This window comes from Ursus americanus, chromosome 23 (genome assembly GCF_024610735.1).
Source record: "Ursus americanus isolate L20-20 chromosome 23, mUrsAme1.1.p, whole genome shotgun sequence".
NCBI classification, from domain to species: domain Eukaryota; kingdom Metazoa; phylum Chordata; class Mammalia; order Carnivora; family Ursidae; genus Ursus; species Ursus americanus.
In genome coordinates, this window is record NC_142149.1 from 2426716 (window position 1) to 2442768 (window position 16053).

The following is a 16053-nucleotide window of genomic DNA, read 5'->3' on the forward strand; positions in this document are numbered from 1 at the left end:
ACCCACTCAACTCCCGTTCCCAGGCGCCTCCGCTGTATTTATAGGGGCTGGGCGGTGCCCCGCCCCTAGTGAGATCCCGCGGGCTCTTAATTCGCGCGAGAGCAGCAGCAGCACCACCCTCTCCCTGAAGCCAGCCCCGTTTCCCCTTTCGCTTGGAGAGAAGCTCGCGGCCCCGACGCAGGCTCGTACGCACGCGCGCAGTGGCGTCAGTTCCTGGCGCCGGCGGCGCCGGGCCCTGCTTCCGCTTTCCGCTGCGGCGCGCGCTCCGCTTTCAGCCGACTCGGGATCATGGCGGCCACGGCCACGATGGCGACTTCGGGCTCGGCGCGGAAGCGGCTTCTCAAAGAGGAAGACATGACCAAAGTGGAATTCGAGACCAGCGAGGAGGTGGACGTGACGCCCACGTTCGACACCATGGGCCTGCGGGAGGACCTACTGCGCGGCATCTACGCCTACGGTCGGGGGCCGCGGGCGGGGAGGGCGGGGGCGCGGCCGGGAGGGAGTCCCCGGGCCCCCAACGGGCCACCCGCGTCCGGCACGCTGGGCCCGGCGAAGGCTGTGAAGTCTTCGGGCGCCGGGGAGTCAGTTCAGAGCGGATAACGGGCTTGTACCTAGCAGGTGCTAGGGACCCGCGCTGTCTGGGCCTGAGGGTTTAGCACTGAACCCGCAGGCTTGTGCCCTAAGGGAGCTTAAATGAGTTCGGGGAGAAGCGCAGCCTGGAGCCGAGCTTGCTTCAGGTGATGGAGTTGCGAAGGGGCAGGGTCGGGGGAGTAGTGGGGCTGATCGGTAACGGGCTCCCAGGAGGGGCTGACATTTGAGCTGAGGTCTGGATTAAGGAGCCCATTGTGAGAGGACCGGGCAGAGGGAGCAGCTGGTGCCAGGACCTTGCAGCACTGAGTCGAGTGCCTCCCGGGAACAGAAAGAAGCCCTCGGTGGTGGGAGCCCTCGGGCGACTTTGGAGCGGCAGGCAGGGCCAGATCTTGCAGAGCACCCTCTGAGCTGATGAAGAGCTTGAATTTTATTTCTAAGTGCAGTGGGAAGCCATTGGCGGGTTTTAAGCAGGGGAATGACGTGGTCAGATTTGCACTTTCGGAGGTTATTCTGGGAGTCTGTGGATTTGAAGGGAGGTGAGAGGTGGGCAGGGGAGGAAGGAGGGACCTGAGTCCAGAAGAGAGTTGATGGTGTTGAGGTGGAGGTGGGTTGATGTGAGCAGCAGAGGAAAGAGGCTTCCTGGGTGTTGTGAGCAACTGGTGGGTGGTGCTGCCATTTGCAGAGGTGGGGAGCAGTTGAGGGAGGCAGGTGAGTGTGAGGGGCCTGTGAGCCATCTGGTTGGAGATGTCCGGAGCCTGGGAAGAGGTGGGGTTGCAGATGGAGATGGGAGTGATCAGCATCTGTGCCTAACGCCTGGGACTAGGCTGAGTTTTACCCAACAGTCCTTGATATTACCACAGTTTAGACAGAGCAAGAGGATGGGAGGTGAGAAGTGCCATTGCAGCCGACTTGGTGGTGAGGCTGACAGTCCTACCTGCCTTTTGTCATACAGGACATCCCGGCCGCAAACACTGTTTTTAGTTTCCCATCCCTGGGCTTGGTCATCAGGAGGGTTTTAGATCATCTGTTACAGTTTTAATGTTAGACGGGATACTAACATTTTAAAAGACTACCCAGAAGTAACTGAACTACAACTTTTGTACATAAAGTTTTGTTTACTTGGAAGATACATTTATCCCTTCAGAGTAGCCTCGTTCTTTGGTAATTGCTGTGCTGGAGGGGGTGGTGTCCTAGTTCATGAGGCTGTGTCACGTGGAAGGAGCACAGCGTGGACCCCCCACAGAACCACCCAGGCTGTGAAATCAGTGCTGATATAGACGGCATGAACTGCACGCAAACTGATCTGGAGAGGAAAGGGGTGGCTGCAGTGCTACTGGATTCATTTTCCGCTCTCAGAGTTTAAAAAGTAATGGAAACAGGGGCGCCTGGGTGACTCAGTCATTGAGCGTCTGCCTTCGGCTCAGGGCGTGATCCCAGCATTCTGGGATCGAGCCCCACATCGGGCTCCTCCGCTGGGAGCCTGCTTCTTCCTCTCCCACTCCGCCTGCTTGTGTTCCCTCTCTCGCTTGCTGTGTCTCTCTCTGTCAAATAAATAAATAAAATCTTAAAAAAAGAAAAAAAGTAACGGAAACAGTAAAAAGCGATGCAGGCTGTTGTAACGTCGTCAGTACAGAAGGAATGATAACAGGCGAGCCTCTGGCACCCGTGCTTTAGGAGGACCACCGTTAACATGTTGGGGTGTTTTTGGTAATCTAACTGGGGCCTCTGGATTCTGCAGCGGTGTTTCTTTTATAGAGATTTTGTCTGTACAAATAAGATCCACGTTAGTATAAAAATACAGTTCAGCTCAATCATTCAGCAGCTGTTTCTCGAGAGCTTCTGTGTGTTGGATTTTGGGTTAGGAGGGGTGCAGGTGGGGGCTTAAAAAAGATACAGTCTGTGCCCCAAGGAGCTTCCAGTGTCCTCATGGTTAGAACTGACTTTCTCTGTTTCTTTTTACAGGTTTTGAGAAACCGTCAGCCATACAGCAGCGAGCCATCAAGCAGATAATTAAAGGCAGAGACGTCATTGCTCAGTACGTCCCTGGCACCGATGGGGGTTAGGCGCTAGTCAGCTGAGTGCGTTGGGAGGACTGCTTTTCTCTCTGTCCACAGACTCGCCACCAACCCTTCCCTTGACTTTAGCCACAGGGTGTCTTGTTTTTTGTTTTTGTGTCCTTTACTCTAGAAGCTGTCATATTTTTAGCCAGCTTTACTTATCAGTTGGCATGTGAACGGTTTATAATACTCTCTTAATGGCTTTATTCCTGATTTGCCTTAAAGACTCATTTACAAGAAAAATTATTTTTGGGGGTGGTTTTAGTCCCAGATTACAGAAAAGCATTCCATTTATAGAAAAGGGAATCTCTCTTTTTCTGCCACCTGTCCCACCTGTCGGGGTTGTAGACCCTGCCCCTCCGACTCCCCCGGTGCAGGAGCTGCAGCTGCTGACTAACGGCCTGTGACTGTGCGGGGAAGGCGTTGGTCCGCTCGGGGAGGTGGGGCATCAGCTCGGAAGGAGCTGCCCAGGTGCTTCTCAGCCAACCCCTTGGAGCACTGGGCTGGTGTGAGTGGGACCGGGTAGGCCGTCCTTCACCCCGGTGCCTGTGTTTTCTTAAACAGATCGCAGTCTGGCACAGGCAAAACTGCCACCTTCAGCATTTCTGTCCTCCAGTGTTTGGATATCCAGGTAATTCGCCACTCTTTAAGTGAACCTTCCTTTAATCCTAGGATACACTTCTTTTTCTCTTGTAACTACAGTGTTCAAAAAGGACAGTTTTTTAAAATGTCTGTTTAGTTGTACAGACTCAAATTTTTTAAGAGATTCTTAATTGCACACTAATATGAGAGCTAACTCATACCCTGTCATACATTCCTTGTCATTTAAATGGGGAGAGATTTTAGTGGACATTGTCATCTGCAAGCAAGAATCCTGCCCAGGGAACCCCACGATGGCTGGGTTCACACTTGAACTTCTGTTCGGGCTCATTTACGTCCCATTAGAAATGAGATGTGTGGCTAACACATGGCAAAGTTCAGAATAGACCTGCGTCTGAATTAGTTAGCAGTCTGCCTCGAGGGTACTGAGGATTCTGTTTTCTGACAAATCATTTTACCAGGTTCGTGAAACCCAGGCTTTGATCTTGGCTCCAACGAGAGAGTTAGCCGTGCAGATCCAGAAGGTGAGCTGCTGAGCGGTGGCGCCGTACTTGCAAGTACTGCTTCCTAGTTCAGGTGTAGAAGGCCGGTGGGTTGATTTAATCTGACCCTGTTCTTCCGTTCCCTCAAATTTTGTTTCCTGATTCCTAACATTTTGTCATAAATCATTGTTACAGGAGTTGCTGGTTTATACTAAGTCATTTTTAGTGTAGCTGGTGTGATTCCAATAGATTTTTGCAGTCTCAGAATTATAATTTTTTCAACAAAAAGCTGTTTTAGTAAAATAATTGTTATTTTTGTACTTAACGGTGTAAAGACTTATATAAGTCTTTACGATATATTTTAAACATATAATTAATGTATATATAATTAGCGTATATTAAGATGTCAGTATTGTGTCTTGGTGGCTAGGATTATGAATTTTATGTATTTCCAGTGTTTTGTAATTAAAATATTGTTTCTGTAATAAGAAGCCAGTAAAACAAACTTCATTTTGGCAAGAAAAGCCTAGAAGAGGGAGGGTGGGTCCTTTTGTAGTTTCGTGGTACAAATAAGGGAATAAATAATACTTGGGGGTCATCTTATATTGGAGTAGAGATTACCTTCACTTTGGGGAAACTCCAGGGTCTCTGGCTTCAGCATGGTCCTGAGGGCAGACCCCAGATGTGACCCCTGTTTTAATTCAGGGCCTGCTCGCTCTGGGGGACTACATGAACGTCCAGTGCCACGCCTGCATCGGGGGCACCAACGTGGGGGAGGACATCAGGAAGCTGGACTACGGGCAGCACGTTGTGGCTGGCACACCCGGGCGTGTCTTTGGTAAGCGCTTTTGTCTGTAAAAGTCGTGCGGTGTGTAGAGTTTGTAAGACACGCTTGAACGACCCAGCACTGTTCTCCATTTGCTGTGCCGCACACTGGAGTGTTGGCGTGTGGGTGACGTGTAAGAAGTGGACAGAAGGTCTCTGAAATGCTCCAAAACCAGGTGGAATGGCCGACTGCTTCCTCGTAGCCTGAGGTCTAATGATTTCAAACTGATTCTACAGACATGATCCGGCGCAGGAGTTTGAGGACACGTGCCATCAAGATGCTGGTGTTGGATGAGGCAGATGAGATGTTGAATAAAGGTACGAGTCACAAAAGCCTAGATTTCCTCCTGACCTTGAACTGTTCACTTGTTCACGTCCTAGAGACGAAACATGCCGCGAACGCAAGCGTTCTGGGTATCAGCAGAAAGCCCCGTGCCCTGGGGGCTGCTGCGAACGTGAACCCCGTGCACCTTGCTCTTCTCACCGGGTGGGTGAGGGTAGGAAGAGTGTGGTGGGGGTGAGGCTGGTCTCAGCCAGAACCATGGTATCCGCGGCGTTACCCCTTGTGTGTCTGGGGTCGGCATAGATGGGGAGGCGTGGGCTTAGATGGGACGTGTAGAAGTGCGTGCTGTGGATTGTGGGGGCACAGCGGTGTGGCAGGGAAGCTGGTTCTGTGGCAGCGGGGTGTTCTGTGGTCCAGATACTCTGTCATTTAACTAGTTGTCTTATTGGTCATCTAGGCTGATTTTATTCTTTAACCAGTTAATAAGATAAATTTCTAGACTTGAGATGTGTATTTTTTAGGCTTTTTATGTGTTTGACCAAAATGTCTGAGGATGGGTACGTAATGCCCCTCAGTGATGATAGCTGTGCTTAGTCCACAGGGGGGAAACATGTCCTAAAAATGTCACCTTGAGCCAGGGCCTTGTTACAGTGTCGTCTTCCCTGCCTGCACACACCCTCCCCCTCAGTCTCCGCCTCATTACTGGGGATTGGTGGGGCGTCTCCCAGGCGTCAGGGTCACCCGGGTGAAGGAGGCGCTTGCCTTTCTGCGCTGACCAGCAGTGCAGGTGGGGTTCTCGATGGTTCTCCTGGCGTCCAGGTCCCTGAAGGCTGGTCTTCAGCTGAGAGGACACACAGTTACCACAGAGCACTCGGCTTCCTTAGTGTCCGAGGAAGCCACGGCTGCCGGTGGCTCCTTGGCTCCTGTCCGGTGGGCAGCACTTCTCAGAGTGAGGTCTCCAGACCAGCAGCGTCCGTGTCCTCTGGGAATTTGTTAGAAATGCAGATCTTGGGCTCAGTCTGTGTGTGTCACAACGTCCCGGTCTGTTCAGGGGTCGTGGGACTCTGGGCATTCTCACACACTCACCTGCTGGCCCCGTCCTGCCCGCGCCGGGCGGAGGTGGTGGTGCTGACCCATGGGCTAGGTGCCACAGATTGAGGTGTAGTTGACGCGTGACGTCCTAGTTTCTAGTTCACAATCATCATGATTCCGTGGGTGGGAGTTTTATAACTGGAAGATGGTTTTGTAAAAATGCTGGTCTCTGGATTCTCGTCACTGTGGCAGATCCGGCCACAGCGGACGCAGGTCCCCACAGGGCAGCAGAGCTAGGATGGAGCCGTCACTGCCAGCAGGCGTCTGAGGCGGGCGACCCGGGGCTGGGTTTCTGTTGCTCTTAACTGTCGGCACCCGGGCCTCTCGGGCGGGTGGGGGCTGCGATCCCCAGAGCCCACCAGGGAGCAGCGGAGGAGCGGGGCGCATGGATTTCCCGGCTCTGGAAGAGAGTCCTCGTACGTAGCCTTATGCCTCACTGTCGCCGCTTCTGTGTCGAAGTGTGCAGCCTTCAGAATTCACCGTGCCTCTCCTTTGTCTCAGGTTTCAAAGAGCAGATTTACGACGTGTACAGGTACCTGCCCCCAGCCACGCAGGTGGTGCTCATCAGCGCCACGCTGCCCCACGAAATCCTGGAGATGACCAACAAGTTCATGACGGACCCCATCCGCATCCTGGTGAAGCGGTGAGAATGCCCTGCTTCTGGGCGGTGCGAGAACGTAGCCACGTAGCTTGTGTCTGAGGCTTAAAACGTGAAAATTCTTCTCTGTTTTCTATTTTGAAAAGCCAGCTTTTATATGTGTGTTCCCCTTTGGCCCAGTAATTCCAAATTTATCCGGTAGCTGGTGGTGTTTTCCCTCAGTGTTGTGGGAGTAAGACACATAATACTCAGGATAGCGGCCGTTGAAGGCTGAGACTGGTCAGCCTGTGGCCTGTGCAGCGGGAGTGCTGACCGCTGGGGGGGCTGTGGCCGCGAGGGGCGGGGGCCGCCGTGGGTCAGGCGGGCGCCGCCGTGGGTCAGGCGGGCGCCGGGGGCGGTGCTTGGCTTGTGTATGCCCTCAGGTCTGGGCGGGAGAATGTGTTCACAGGACTTGTCTTTGTCTTCTAGTGATGAATTGACTCTAGAAGGCATCAAGCAGTTCTTTGTGGCGGTGGAGAGGGAAGAGTGGAAATTTGACACGCTGTGTGACCTCTACGACACGCTGACCATCACTCAGGCGGTCATCTTCTGTAACACCAAAAGGAAGGTAGGCAGCCAGCCGAGCTGTTCAGTGTCCTTCTGGCCCAAACTGAGGGTGGGTTCTCTCAGGAACGCAGGTCAGCCCTTGTCTGTAAAGGCTCAGACGTGAACAGTCGGGCGTGTCCATTGAACTGTGCGGAGGTGTTGATGCTGGTCGCACCACCGAAGCCTCGGGAGTCACTGGTGGGACCTGGGCCTGGGTCTCGTGGGCTCCCAAGCGATGCTCGTGTGCAGATGCTGCCGAGAGCGCCTGGCGGCTCCCTTGAAACAGGAAAAGGAGTTGGGCCACCTTCCAAAAAAGATGCAAATTTGAATTTCAAACGAGAACAGTGAGAGATGGTCTTTCCTTTCCCTTGAGAAATTTACATGGAACAAACAAGAGGAGTTTTGCCCTGACAGTGCTCGGGAAAGTGCAGCGCTCTGCACGTCTAGCGAAGGTTGGTCCGAGTTTCAAGAGCACTTGCGCTCTGTGTTCACCGTAGACGAGGTTCTGCTTAGATGATTGCAGTAAAATCCAGAACACACCGTCTGGTTTGGTTTCCGAGCTTACAGCGGCGTGTCCTGGTTTGACGTGCAGGTCGACTGGCTGACAGAGAAGATGAGAGAAGCCAACTTCACGGTCTCGTCCATGCACGGGGACATGCCGCAGAAGGAGCGCGAGTCCATCATGAAGGAGTTCCGGTCCGGCGCCAGGTGGGCCAGCTCTCTCCATACCCGGTCCTGCCAGTGGTGTTCCCTGGGCCCTCCGCTTGGGGGCCATGCTGGATTCCCTCACGCTCCGGGCTGTGGTGGGCGCCGCCAAGGAAGCCCTAGGGTGGCTTCCTAGTGGTGGTGGCCTTCGCCGAGTGGCTCGGTTGGCGTCTTTGAAGCGTGTTTCGTTGTTGCTGAGTAAGGAGATTGTCCGTTCATCTTTCCGTGATTGGTCGTTAGCTTAATCCCACTGTGGTCCGGGAACGCGCTTTGTTGGCTTCTATTCAGCTGCACTTGGCGGCCCAGTGCACGCTCCCCTTTCAGGTGCTGCGTGTGTGCGTGCGTGTGCGCGTTCACAGGCCGAGCGCCGTGCGGTGCGGATGCCCTGCGTCCTCGCCTCTGTTTCTCTTCACCATCCTGGCAGCATCGAGCGGGCGGTGGGTGCAGTTGCCGGAGGCTCGCGGTGCCCGTGCGGGACGCGTCCTCAGGCCAGGCGTGCACACGCGGAATCACTCTGTCCGCGGAGGAGCAGCTTTCATCACGGACGCGTCTGTCTCCGTGGGGCTGCCTTCTGTCTCCGATGCAGCCAGGGCGGCCGCGTCGGGCGGCTGTCCCCCGCAGGCACTTCACGCCCTCGGCCTCCCGCTTGCGGTCGGAAGAGGCGCTGTCCTGGGCGCCCACGGCTCTCCATGTGTTTCGGTTTGGGTTTCCTGTAGTCTGACGGTGATCGCGGTCCCTTAACTGGAGCCGTGGGTGCGGTTTAGTTAATGCCGACGCTGGTGTGGTGGTTTACGCTGACGGTGTCGTGAGTGCATTTTATTTCTCGTGTTTCTTCTCTGATTTCTTCGTTTATCTTGGATTTCTTCTTACTGTTGTTCTTTCTCCCCAGTTCTGGGTTTAGAAAATGTTTGTGCCTCCGTTCGTTGAGTAGCCCCCTTAGCACAGCGCGTGTCTGTCCTCTGCTGTTGTGATGGGCACTGGGGCCATCGTCCCTGCCCACAGAGGCTGGAAGCGGTGACGTCGTGACCCTGTCCTTCCGTGGAAGTTCCACACGATGTCTTTGCTCCGTGTGACAGAGTGTGTTTACGGTCAAACACATATTCACCATTTGTTTCTCTCTTCCTTAGTCCCTGACCTTCCGTCTGGGATGCGTTTCCTTCTGCCCGAAGGATGTCTCTGTGTATGTGGTTGGGGGCTGCCAGGGACAAGGTGCGGGTTTTAGTTTGTCTGGAAGTGTTTGCTTCACTTGGCAATGCCTCCTTCTGACAGCTCGGGTGGGATTTGCTGAGAGAGTTCTGGGGATGCAGGTGTTTGTGTTGGAAGAACCTGCCTGGCCCCCTGGCGTGTTGCTGTCACCCTGATGTGCCTCAGTGTGGCCCTTGTCTTTGCTCCTGTCTGGCAGGCGTCTGACCCCCCGAGCCTGGCCTCCCCTGCCAGCGTGGCCGGGTCCTGTTTTCTCTCCTCCCCCTGGGGCTGCGCGTGTCGTGATGATGTGGCTGGGGCACCTTCCTGTTTTGTCTTGAACTCTTTTCTCCCATGCTGCTGTCCCTTCATATTCAGTGCTTCTAGAGCAGTCGTGTCCAGTAACCTACAGTTCAAGCCATATATGTAACCTGGGACTTTCTGGTAGCCACGGTAAAACAGATAAAAAGAAGCAGGTGAAGTTGATTTTTAATAAATTTTATTTAACCCGATGTGGCAAATCATTTCAACGTTTTCAACATGTAATAAGCATTAAAAATTTTAATTAAGGTTTTTTTGCTTTTTTTCCTAAGTATTCAAAATCCTGTGTGTATTTTACACGTCCAGAGCATTCCATTCCAGGCCAGGCACTTTGTGGGTGCGCGGCAGGCAGGCTGGCGGCCTCCGTGTTGGACGGTGCAGGCCGGTGGTGTGTCAGATCCTGTCCCAGCTGACGGGCAGAGTGGTGTGGGGTGCAGTACAAATTTGAAGACATGGTGAACCCGGCACGGGAGTCAGTGACGCCACCATTCCTAACTCCTTAGGCAGAAGTAAATTGTGTCTCTCCGTGATTGACGGGGGTAACGCAGAACAACGAGAGATACTTGAACTATCATTTGGTAGCACACAGGAACTCAGTACAACTAAGAACGCAGAGTGCCCTTCTGCACAGGTCTGGTTCCGTCCGTGACCCCTCACACCTGCTGGGGGCCCGCGTGAGGGTGACCCGACGTGTTTTCAACTCGTACCCAGTCCAGAACTTATTTTTTTTAAGGTTTTATTTGTTTTAGACAGAGTGGGGGGAAGAACAGAGGGAGAAGGACAAGCAGACTCTGTGCTGAGCGTGGAGCCTGATGTGGGGCTCGATCTCATGACCCTGAGGTCACAACCTGAGCCTAAATCAAGAGTCAGACGCTTAACTGACTGAGCCACCCAGGCGCCCGCCAGTCTAAAACTTTTGCGACTAAGGTGATTGCCTCAGGTTCCTTCTCTTTTTGCAGCCGGGTGCTCATCTCCACAGACGTGTGGGCCAGGGGGCTGGACGTCCCGCAGGTGTCCCTCATCATTAACTACGACCTGCCCAATAACAGAGAATTGTACATACACAGGTACGGGCAGGCTTCTCAGGGTTCTCCTTGTTGGCGGGTTTACCGACACCTTTCCTGCTGCGTTCACTGAAACGGTTTGTTCTGCCCTTGAAGAATCGGGCGGTCAGGCCGCTACGGCCGCAAGGGGGTGGCCATCAACTTTGTGAAGAATGACGACATCCGCATCCTGAGGGACATCGAGCAGTACTACTCCACCCAGATCGATGAGATGCCCATGAACGGTGAGTGGCCACCTGTCCTTGGGGTGGGGACACTGGAGCCCTTCTCCTGTTCTCCTGTTTGTCTTGGGGAAGTCTTGTGAGCCTCCAGTGAGAGCTCTGCGTTTTCATTGTGTTTGTGTTACTCCTTACCACGTACCTTTCTTTCTCTCAGTGGCTGATCTGATCTGAGGAGCCCGCCGTGCCGATGAGCTGGCGACCGTCCGCCTGCCCTGTGCTCCAGCTGGGAAGCGCTCGGGGGCGGTTCCTGGGTGACGGGGTTTGTGTGAACTCTCCGACAGCCCCCAGCACGAGCCCTTGGTGTTCTTTTCTTATCCACATGTAAATAATGCAGTGCTCTTGAGTTTTTTTCATTAAACGTTTAGAACTTTTATCATAAACTCTAATTTGTTTCTTTTTTTTTTTTTTTTCCCGAACGTTAAGTAATCTCTGCACCAAATGTGGGGCTTGAACTCACGACCCTGAGATCAAGAGTCGCCCACTCCATTGACTGAGCCAGCTGGGCGCCCCTATAATTTATGTTTCTTAAGGTGCCACCAGGTTTTCTGGTGACGTGCAGTGTGATCCGGGCAACAGGCCCTTCGCCCCGTTCTCTGGTCTCTTGAACAGTAAACAGAAGTGGCGGAACCGTCCGCCTCTGCAGACTGGCCACGCCGGTCAGGATGATGGCGCAGCAAATGCCCTGGGTGCTGGGCAGCTTGGGACCCTGTTCAGGGTCATCCGGCGATGCCAACGGAATCGTACGGCGTGTGAAGGGGACTTCCCGTCGGAACCCCCGACCCAGAGCGCGCACGAGGCTCAGGCAGCGCGTGTGGGGGCCCCCACGCCGGCAGCAGAGACCGGGACACCACAGCCCCAGCTGCACGCCGCCGCACTGTCTCCATCCGGGACGCAGCAGCCGTCCCTGTACTGGACCCCCTTTCTTAAGGACGGGAGGGAGGGAATTCGGAGGCGGAAGATGCGGACCGTAAGTCCTTGCCCCAGCCTGGCCTTGGGTTTGTGCACCGGGCGCCGGGCACAAGATAGGAGCACTGGGGTCCGGATTCAGAAGCATGGCATGGTACAGCGGAGGAGGAACGGGTCTACGCGGGGCGGCGGCGGCGACTCAGGGAGGACATGATAGGAAGCCAACCGGAAGGTAAGACGCTTGAGAAGCTGAACTCAGATGCTGTCTAGGAAAGATAGCAATTAGAAAAACACAGGTAGTCACGAAAACTGTTGGACCTCGCAGGTGACTCGGATGTGATCCATGGTTATCCAAGGTTTAATAATCACCCTAAGTGTTGCAGGGGTGTAGGGAATGTTTATGTTGGTGGTGTCGATAGGTACAGACTTTCTGGAAAGCAGCCTGGCTCTGAGCAGTCGGAGCAATTAAAATTGAGAGAGTGATTTTGCCTCGGGCAGTAGTATGGAATGTAGACTGCACAAGTGCATTCCCCACGGTGTACTACGGCACTGGGAAGGGAAGTGAGTGCTTGGCACTGGGGGCTTTGTGCGTGAGCTTGGCATCGGTGCAAGCGGGTGGGGATTGTTGGGAGGGCAGCTGGCGTCAGCCCAGAGAGGTTTAGCTGAGTCCCTTGGCAACAGCACTGAGAGAAGTAGGCAGGCTGGTGTGCCCTGCGAGACAGATGTTCAAAGCTGTTCAACATTCAGTATTGAATATTCAAATATTCAGTAGCTATTGTTAGTGCTTAATAGCTAGAAAGTGGACATAACCCAAGTATCCGTCCACTGGGAAGTGTGGTAAGTGCCGTGATGAATATTACCTGGCAGTTCAGAGGCGCCTGGTGCTGACACCTGCCACAGCGCCAGGGAGCCTGGGACGCCCGCTCGGGGAGGGCCGCCGGGCATGGAAGGCCAAGCGCTCTGTGATTCCGCTTCTGTGAAATGTCCCAAACGGGTGACTTCAACAGCTCGCAAGCAGGTGGTGGTTTTCCGGGGGGCTGGGGAGGGTGACCGGGGAGTGTGTGCTCGTGGGCAGGGTTTCTTCGGGGATGAAAATGTTCAGGGGTTGGACGGTGGGAATGGTTGCAGAACTCGGAATGCAGTGAACGTCCCCGGCTGGTGCGTTGGAACGGTGGCGAGTCGTGTGTGAATGGTGTATCTCAGACATCAGGTGGGGGATCGGACACACGCTCCTCGAAAATTACAAACAGCGCACGAGCCAGGGGAAAGTCAGTTGTCCAGAGTCCCAAGTCAAAAGGTTGTTAGATGGGCTTGTAAAACGAGACACAGCTACACACTGCTTACAAGAAATCACAAAGGCGCAAATAAGTGAACAGTGAAACGACGGGGAACACCTTCCGTCTTACACGCTGACCCCATGCAGTCTGGAGCGGGCCTGTCCACTTGGACCACGGTTTTGCTGCCGTGAATGTTACCAGCGGCACAAATGGCAAGGTAACTCATCAGGAACATGACCGTCCTCAGTGTCCACGCAGCTCATAGCAGAGCCTCAAGCACCGGCAAAACCCGGTAAAGCTGCGAGGAGAAAGGGACGACTCCACCGCTAACGGTTGCTTTCAGCGACCCTGCCAGGATGAAGGCCCCGTGTCCTCATTCCATACAGTCACCGTGCGACTGCGGCTCCGGCCGGTGCAGTAAGGCCACAAAAGGGGACAAAGGCATCCGGTTGGAAAGAAGTCCTTACGCACAGATGACACGATCCTTCATGTAGAAAATCCTAAGGAATCTGCAACAGAGAACCAATAACTGAGTTTAGGAAACGTAGCCGTATACAGGGTCAGTATTCAAAACTCACTTGTACTCCTGCACGTCAGCAGCGAACACTCGGAGAGGGAAATCCCGGGGATCCATCAGGTGGGAGATGCGGGAGCTCTGTGCACTGAAAGCCACAACACATCACTGTGGGAAGTGTCCGTGAACGAGAGAGGTGCCGTCCTGCAGAGCAGTCGGCGTCGTTCGGGTGTCCGTCCTCCCCATGTCGTTCTGCGGAGTCGGCTCAAGCCAGATCAAAATACCGAGACCTGGGCAAAAATTGACAAGCTGGGGCGCCTGGGGGGCTCCGTCAGTGAAGCGTCTGCTTTCCACTCAGGTCGTGATCTCAGGGTCCTGGGATCGAGCCCCACGTCGGGCTCCTTGCTCAGCGGGGAGTCTGCTTCTCCCTCTGCCCCTCCCCCAGCTCGAGCGTGCACTCTCTCTCTTAAAAATGAATTAAAAAATCTTGGAAACAAAATTGACAAGCTGATTCTAAAATTTATATGGAAATACAAAGGAGCTAGCATAGCCAAAACAACTTTGAGAAAGAGAACAGAGCTGGTCACGGCGGGACCGTGCAGCGCTGGCATCAAGGTGGGCACCACGGAGCCTGAAGCACAATACAAAGGAACACATTCATGGTGAGAGGGCTTTCCACAAACGTGCCGAGGCCGCGCGGTGGGGAAAGGATGATGCCTTCAACAGAAAGGGCCGGAACCGTCCGATAGCCGTATGTGGGAAAATCCTTAACCGTGACTTCATACCATGTACAAAAACTAGCTTGAGATATAAGGCCTAAAATCACAAAACCTCGAAGAGAGCAGCAGCAAAGTCTTAGGGACCTTGAATTTGGTGAAGATTTCTTCAGTAGGACGTAAATAATTATCAATCAGACTCTTCAAAATTAAAACCTTTTAGTCTTTGACAGGCGTCATTGGGAAAGTAGAAGCAAACCACGGCCTGGGAGAAAATTCCGAAGCACCAACCTGACGGAGGAGGGACAGCCAGAGCCCGTGGGGAGATGTTAGGTGGTGGGGGCAGTGGGCCCCCGGAGGTGCCCAGGTCCTACTCCTTGGAGCCTGGGATTGTGTCACATTGGATGGCAAGAGGGACTTCGCAGACAGACGTGATTAAAGATTCTGAGACGAGGTCATCCTGGATTATCCGGGTGGACCCAAACTGATCACGGGAGCTCTTCAAACTCAGGTTCTTGGCTCTGGTCGGGCAGAGTGGTCTGACGGGCTCCAGCCGCCCTCGCTGGACTCGGAAGTGCTGTAGCCAAGAAGAGGAGCAGCCTCCAGACGCCGCGCAGGTCGTGCGGCTTGCGCGGGCAGGAGCCGGACGTCAGACCTACAACCCCGTGCGACTAAAGGCTGCCCACAGCCTGCGTCAGCAGGAACCCGGTTCTGCCCCAGAGCCTGCGGGAAGGACGCAGCCGTGCTGCCCCTTGAGCAGCCCGAGAGACCCGGGCCAGCCTCCCGGCCACCAGCACCGCGACGACATGAATCTGTTTCAGCCACTGAGTTTATGGTCATTTGTTACAGTTGCCATGGAAAAACTGTAATATCTGTAACACGATATGTATAATATAACTCAGTAACAGGGCTGATACTCCACGTTAAAAAAGGACCAAAGATTTGAACAGACACTTCCCCAGAGAAGATTAACAGGCGATAGATCGAAGTCCGTGAGAAGATGCTCGGCGTCCTCGTCTGCAGGGACATGCGCGTGGAACCGCGAGCGCCGCTCTCGCCAGGATGGCCGGAGGTGAGCAGCGCCGTCCAGGGGTCGGCGAGGACGTGGAGCCGCTGCCGCTCTCGCTGCTGGTGGGAATGCAGATCGGCGCAAGCACGTTGGAGAGCAGTTTGGCAGCTTCCAGAACACAAATCAAGCCCACCCCCATACGACCTGACCGCGTCGCCGTGGCATGTGCTCAAGAGGAACGACCTGTCCGTGATTGCTCAATGCGGCTTTACTCAAACTGGCCGAAAGTCGAAGCAGGGACGTACGGTATGGGTGAGTCTCAGAGGAAACAGGCTGAGTGATCTTAGCGGGACAACGGATACATGCTGGATGCTTCCATTTCCATAAACTTCTGGAAAACACACTGCAGACTGGTGGTTGCCTGGGATGGGGTATGGAGGCCCATCTCCCACCCACCCTATGCCTCGGACCCCAGGCCCAGTGGGATGTTCTTCAGTCACCTGAGAGGTGGGTGAGGCGTGGGGCTGTGCCGCCTTCAGAGCGTGCCCCCGGGAACGTCCAGGGGCCTGTCCACTGAGGGTGGAGGGGTGCCTCCATGTCACGGCCCTTGGACACATCCTTTCCGCCCTGAGTCCCAGAAAGACCAGCAGAAGCTTGATTGCAATGCCTTTTATTTAAAATAATTGCACTTAAGATCAAGGGCTTCCCTGGGTCCTGTGAATCGTCCGGAGTTCCCCGGGCCCGCTCTCATTGGACGGGGGGCAGCCCCACCTGCTGCCAGGGGGCGTTGCCCAGAAAGCAGCCTGCGGTGACCACCTGTCCTTTCATCTGACCGAGCAGCAGCATAGCCACCCGTGGCGTGACCTCGGGGTGCAGGCACGGCATCCTCTCCCCGAGCACACCTCTGCTGTCTCGGACAGGCAGGCAGCTGATGGCAGACATCACACACATTCCAGTGACAAGCTTCAGAGAGGTAAACCTTCCAGAATAGCAGTGCACACGTAAGGCCCCCTTAGGCCACGGCC

General features: G+C 54.4%; 1 protein-coding gene across 1 annotated transcript; it reads left to right on the top strand.

Moving 5' to 3' along the window:
• The first annotated feature begins 241 nt into the window (after nt 1–241).
• On the top strand, nt 242–10992 carry EIF4A3 (eukaryotic translation initiation factor 4A3). Its single transcript, XM_045814209.2, has 12 exons — nt 242–457; nt 2554–2626; nt 3213–3279; nt 3710–3772; nt 4436–4568; nt 4793–4873; nt 6432–6573; nt 6997–7135; nt 7706–7821; nt 10281–10388; nt 10482–10609; nt 10761–10992. The coding sequence occupies exons 1-12, from the start codon at nt 289–291 to the stop codon at nt 10775–10777; spliced, it is 1236 nt and encodes a 411-aa protein (XP_045670165.1). The 5' UTR covers nt 242–288; the 3' UTR covers nt 10778–10992.
• Nucleotides 10993–16053: the final 5061 nt, after the last annotated feature.

What these genes read in the sequence shown, in the direction of transcription:
- EIF4A3 (XM_045814209.2), top strand. Translation starts at nt 289, where the DNA reads ATGGCGGCCACGGCCACGATGGCGACTTCGGGCTCGGCGCGGAAGCGG. An exon ending in GCGCGGCATCTACGCCTACG is followed by an intron (nt 458 to 2,553) that starts GTCGGGGGCCGC and finishes TTCTTTTTACAG; the next exon opens with GTTTTGAGAAACCGTCAGCC. An exon ending in ATCCGCATCCTGGTGAAGCG is followed by an intron (nt 6,574 to 6,996) that starts GTGAGAATGCCC and finishes TTTGTCTTCTAG; the next exon opens with TGATGAATTGACTCTAGAAG.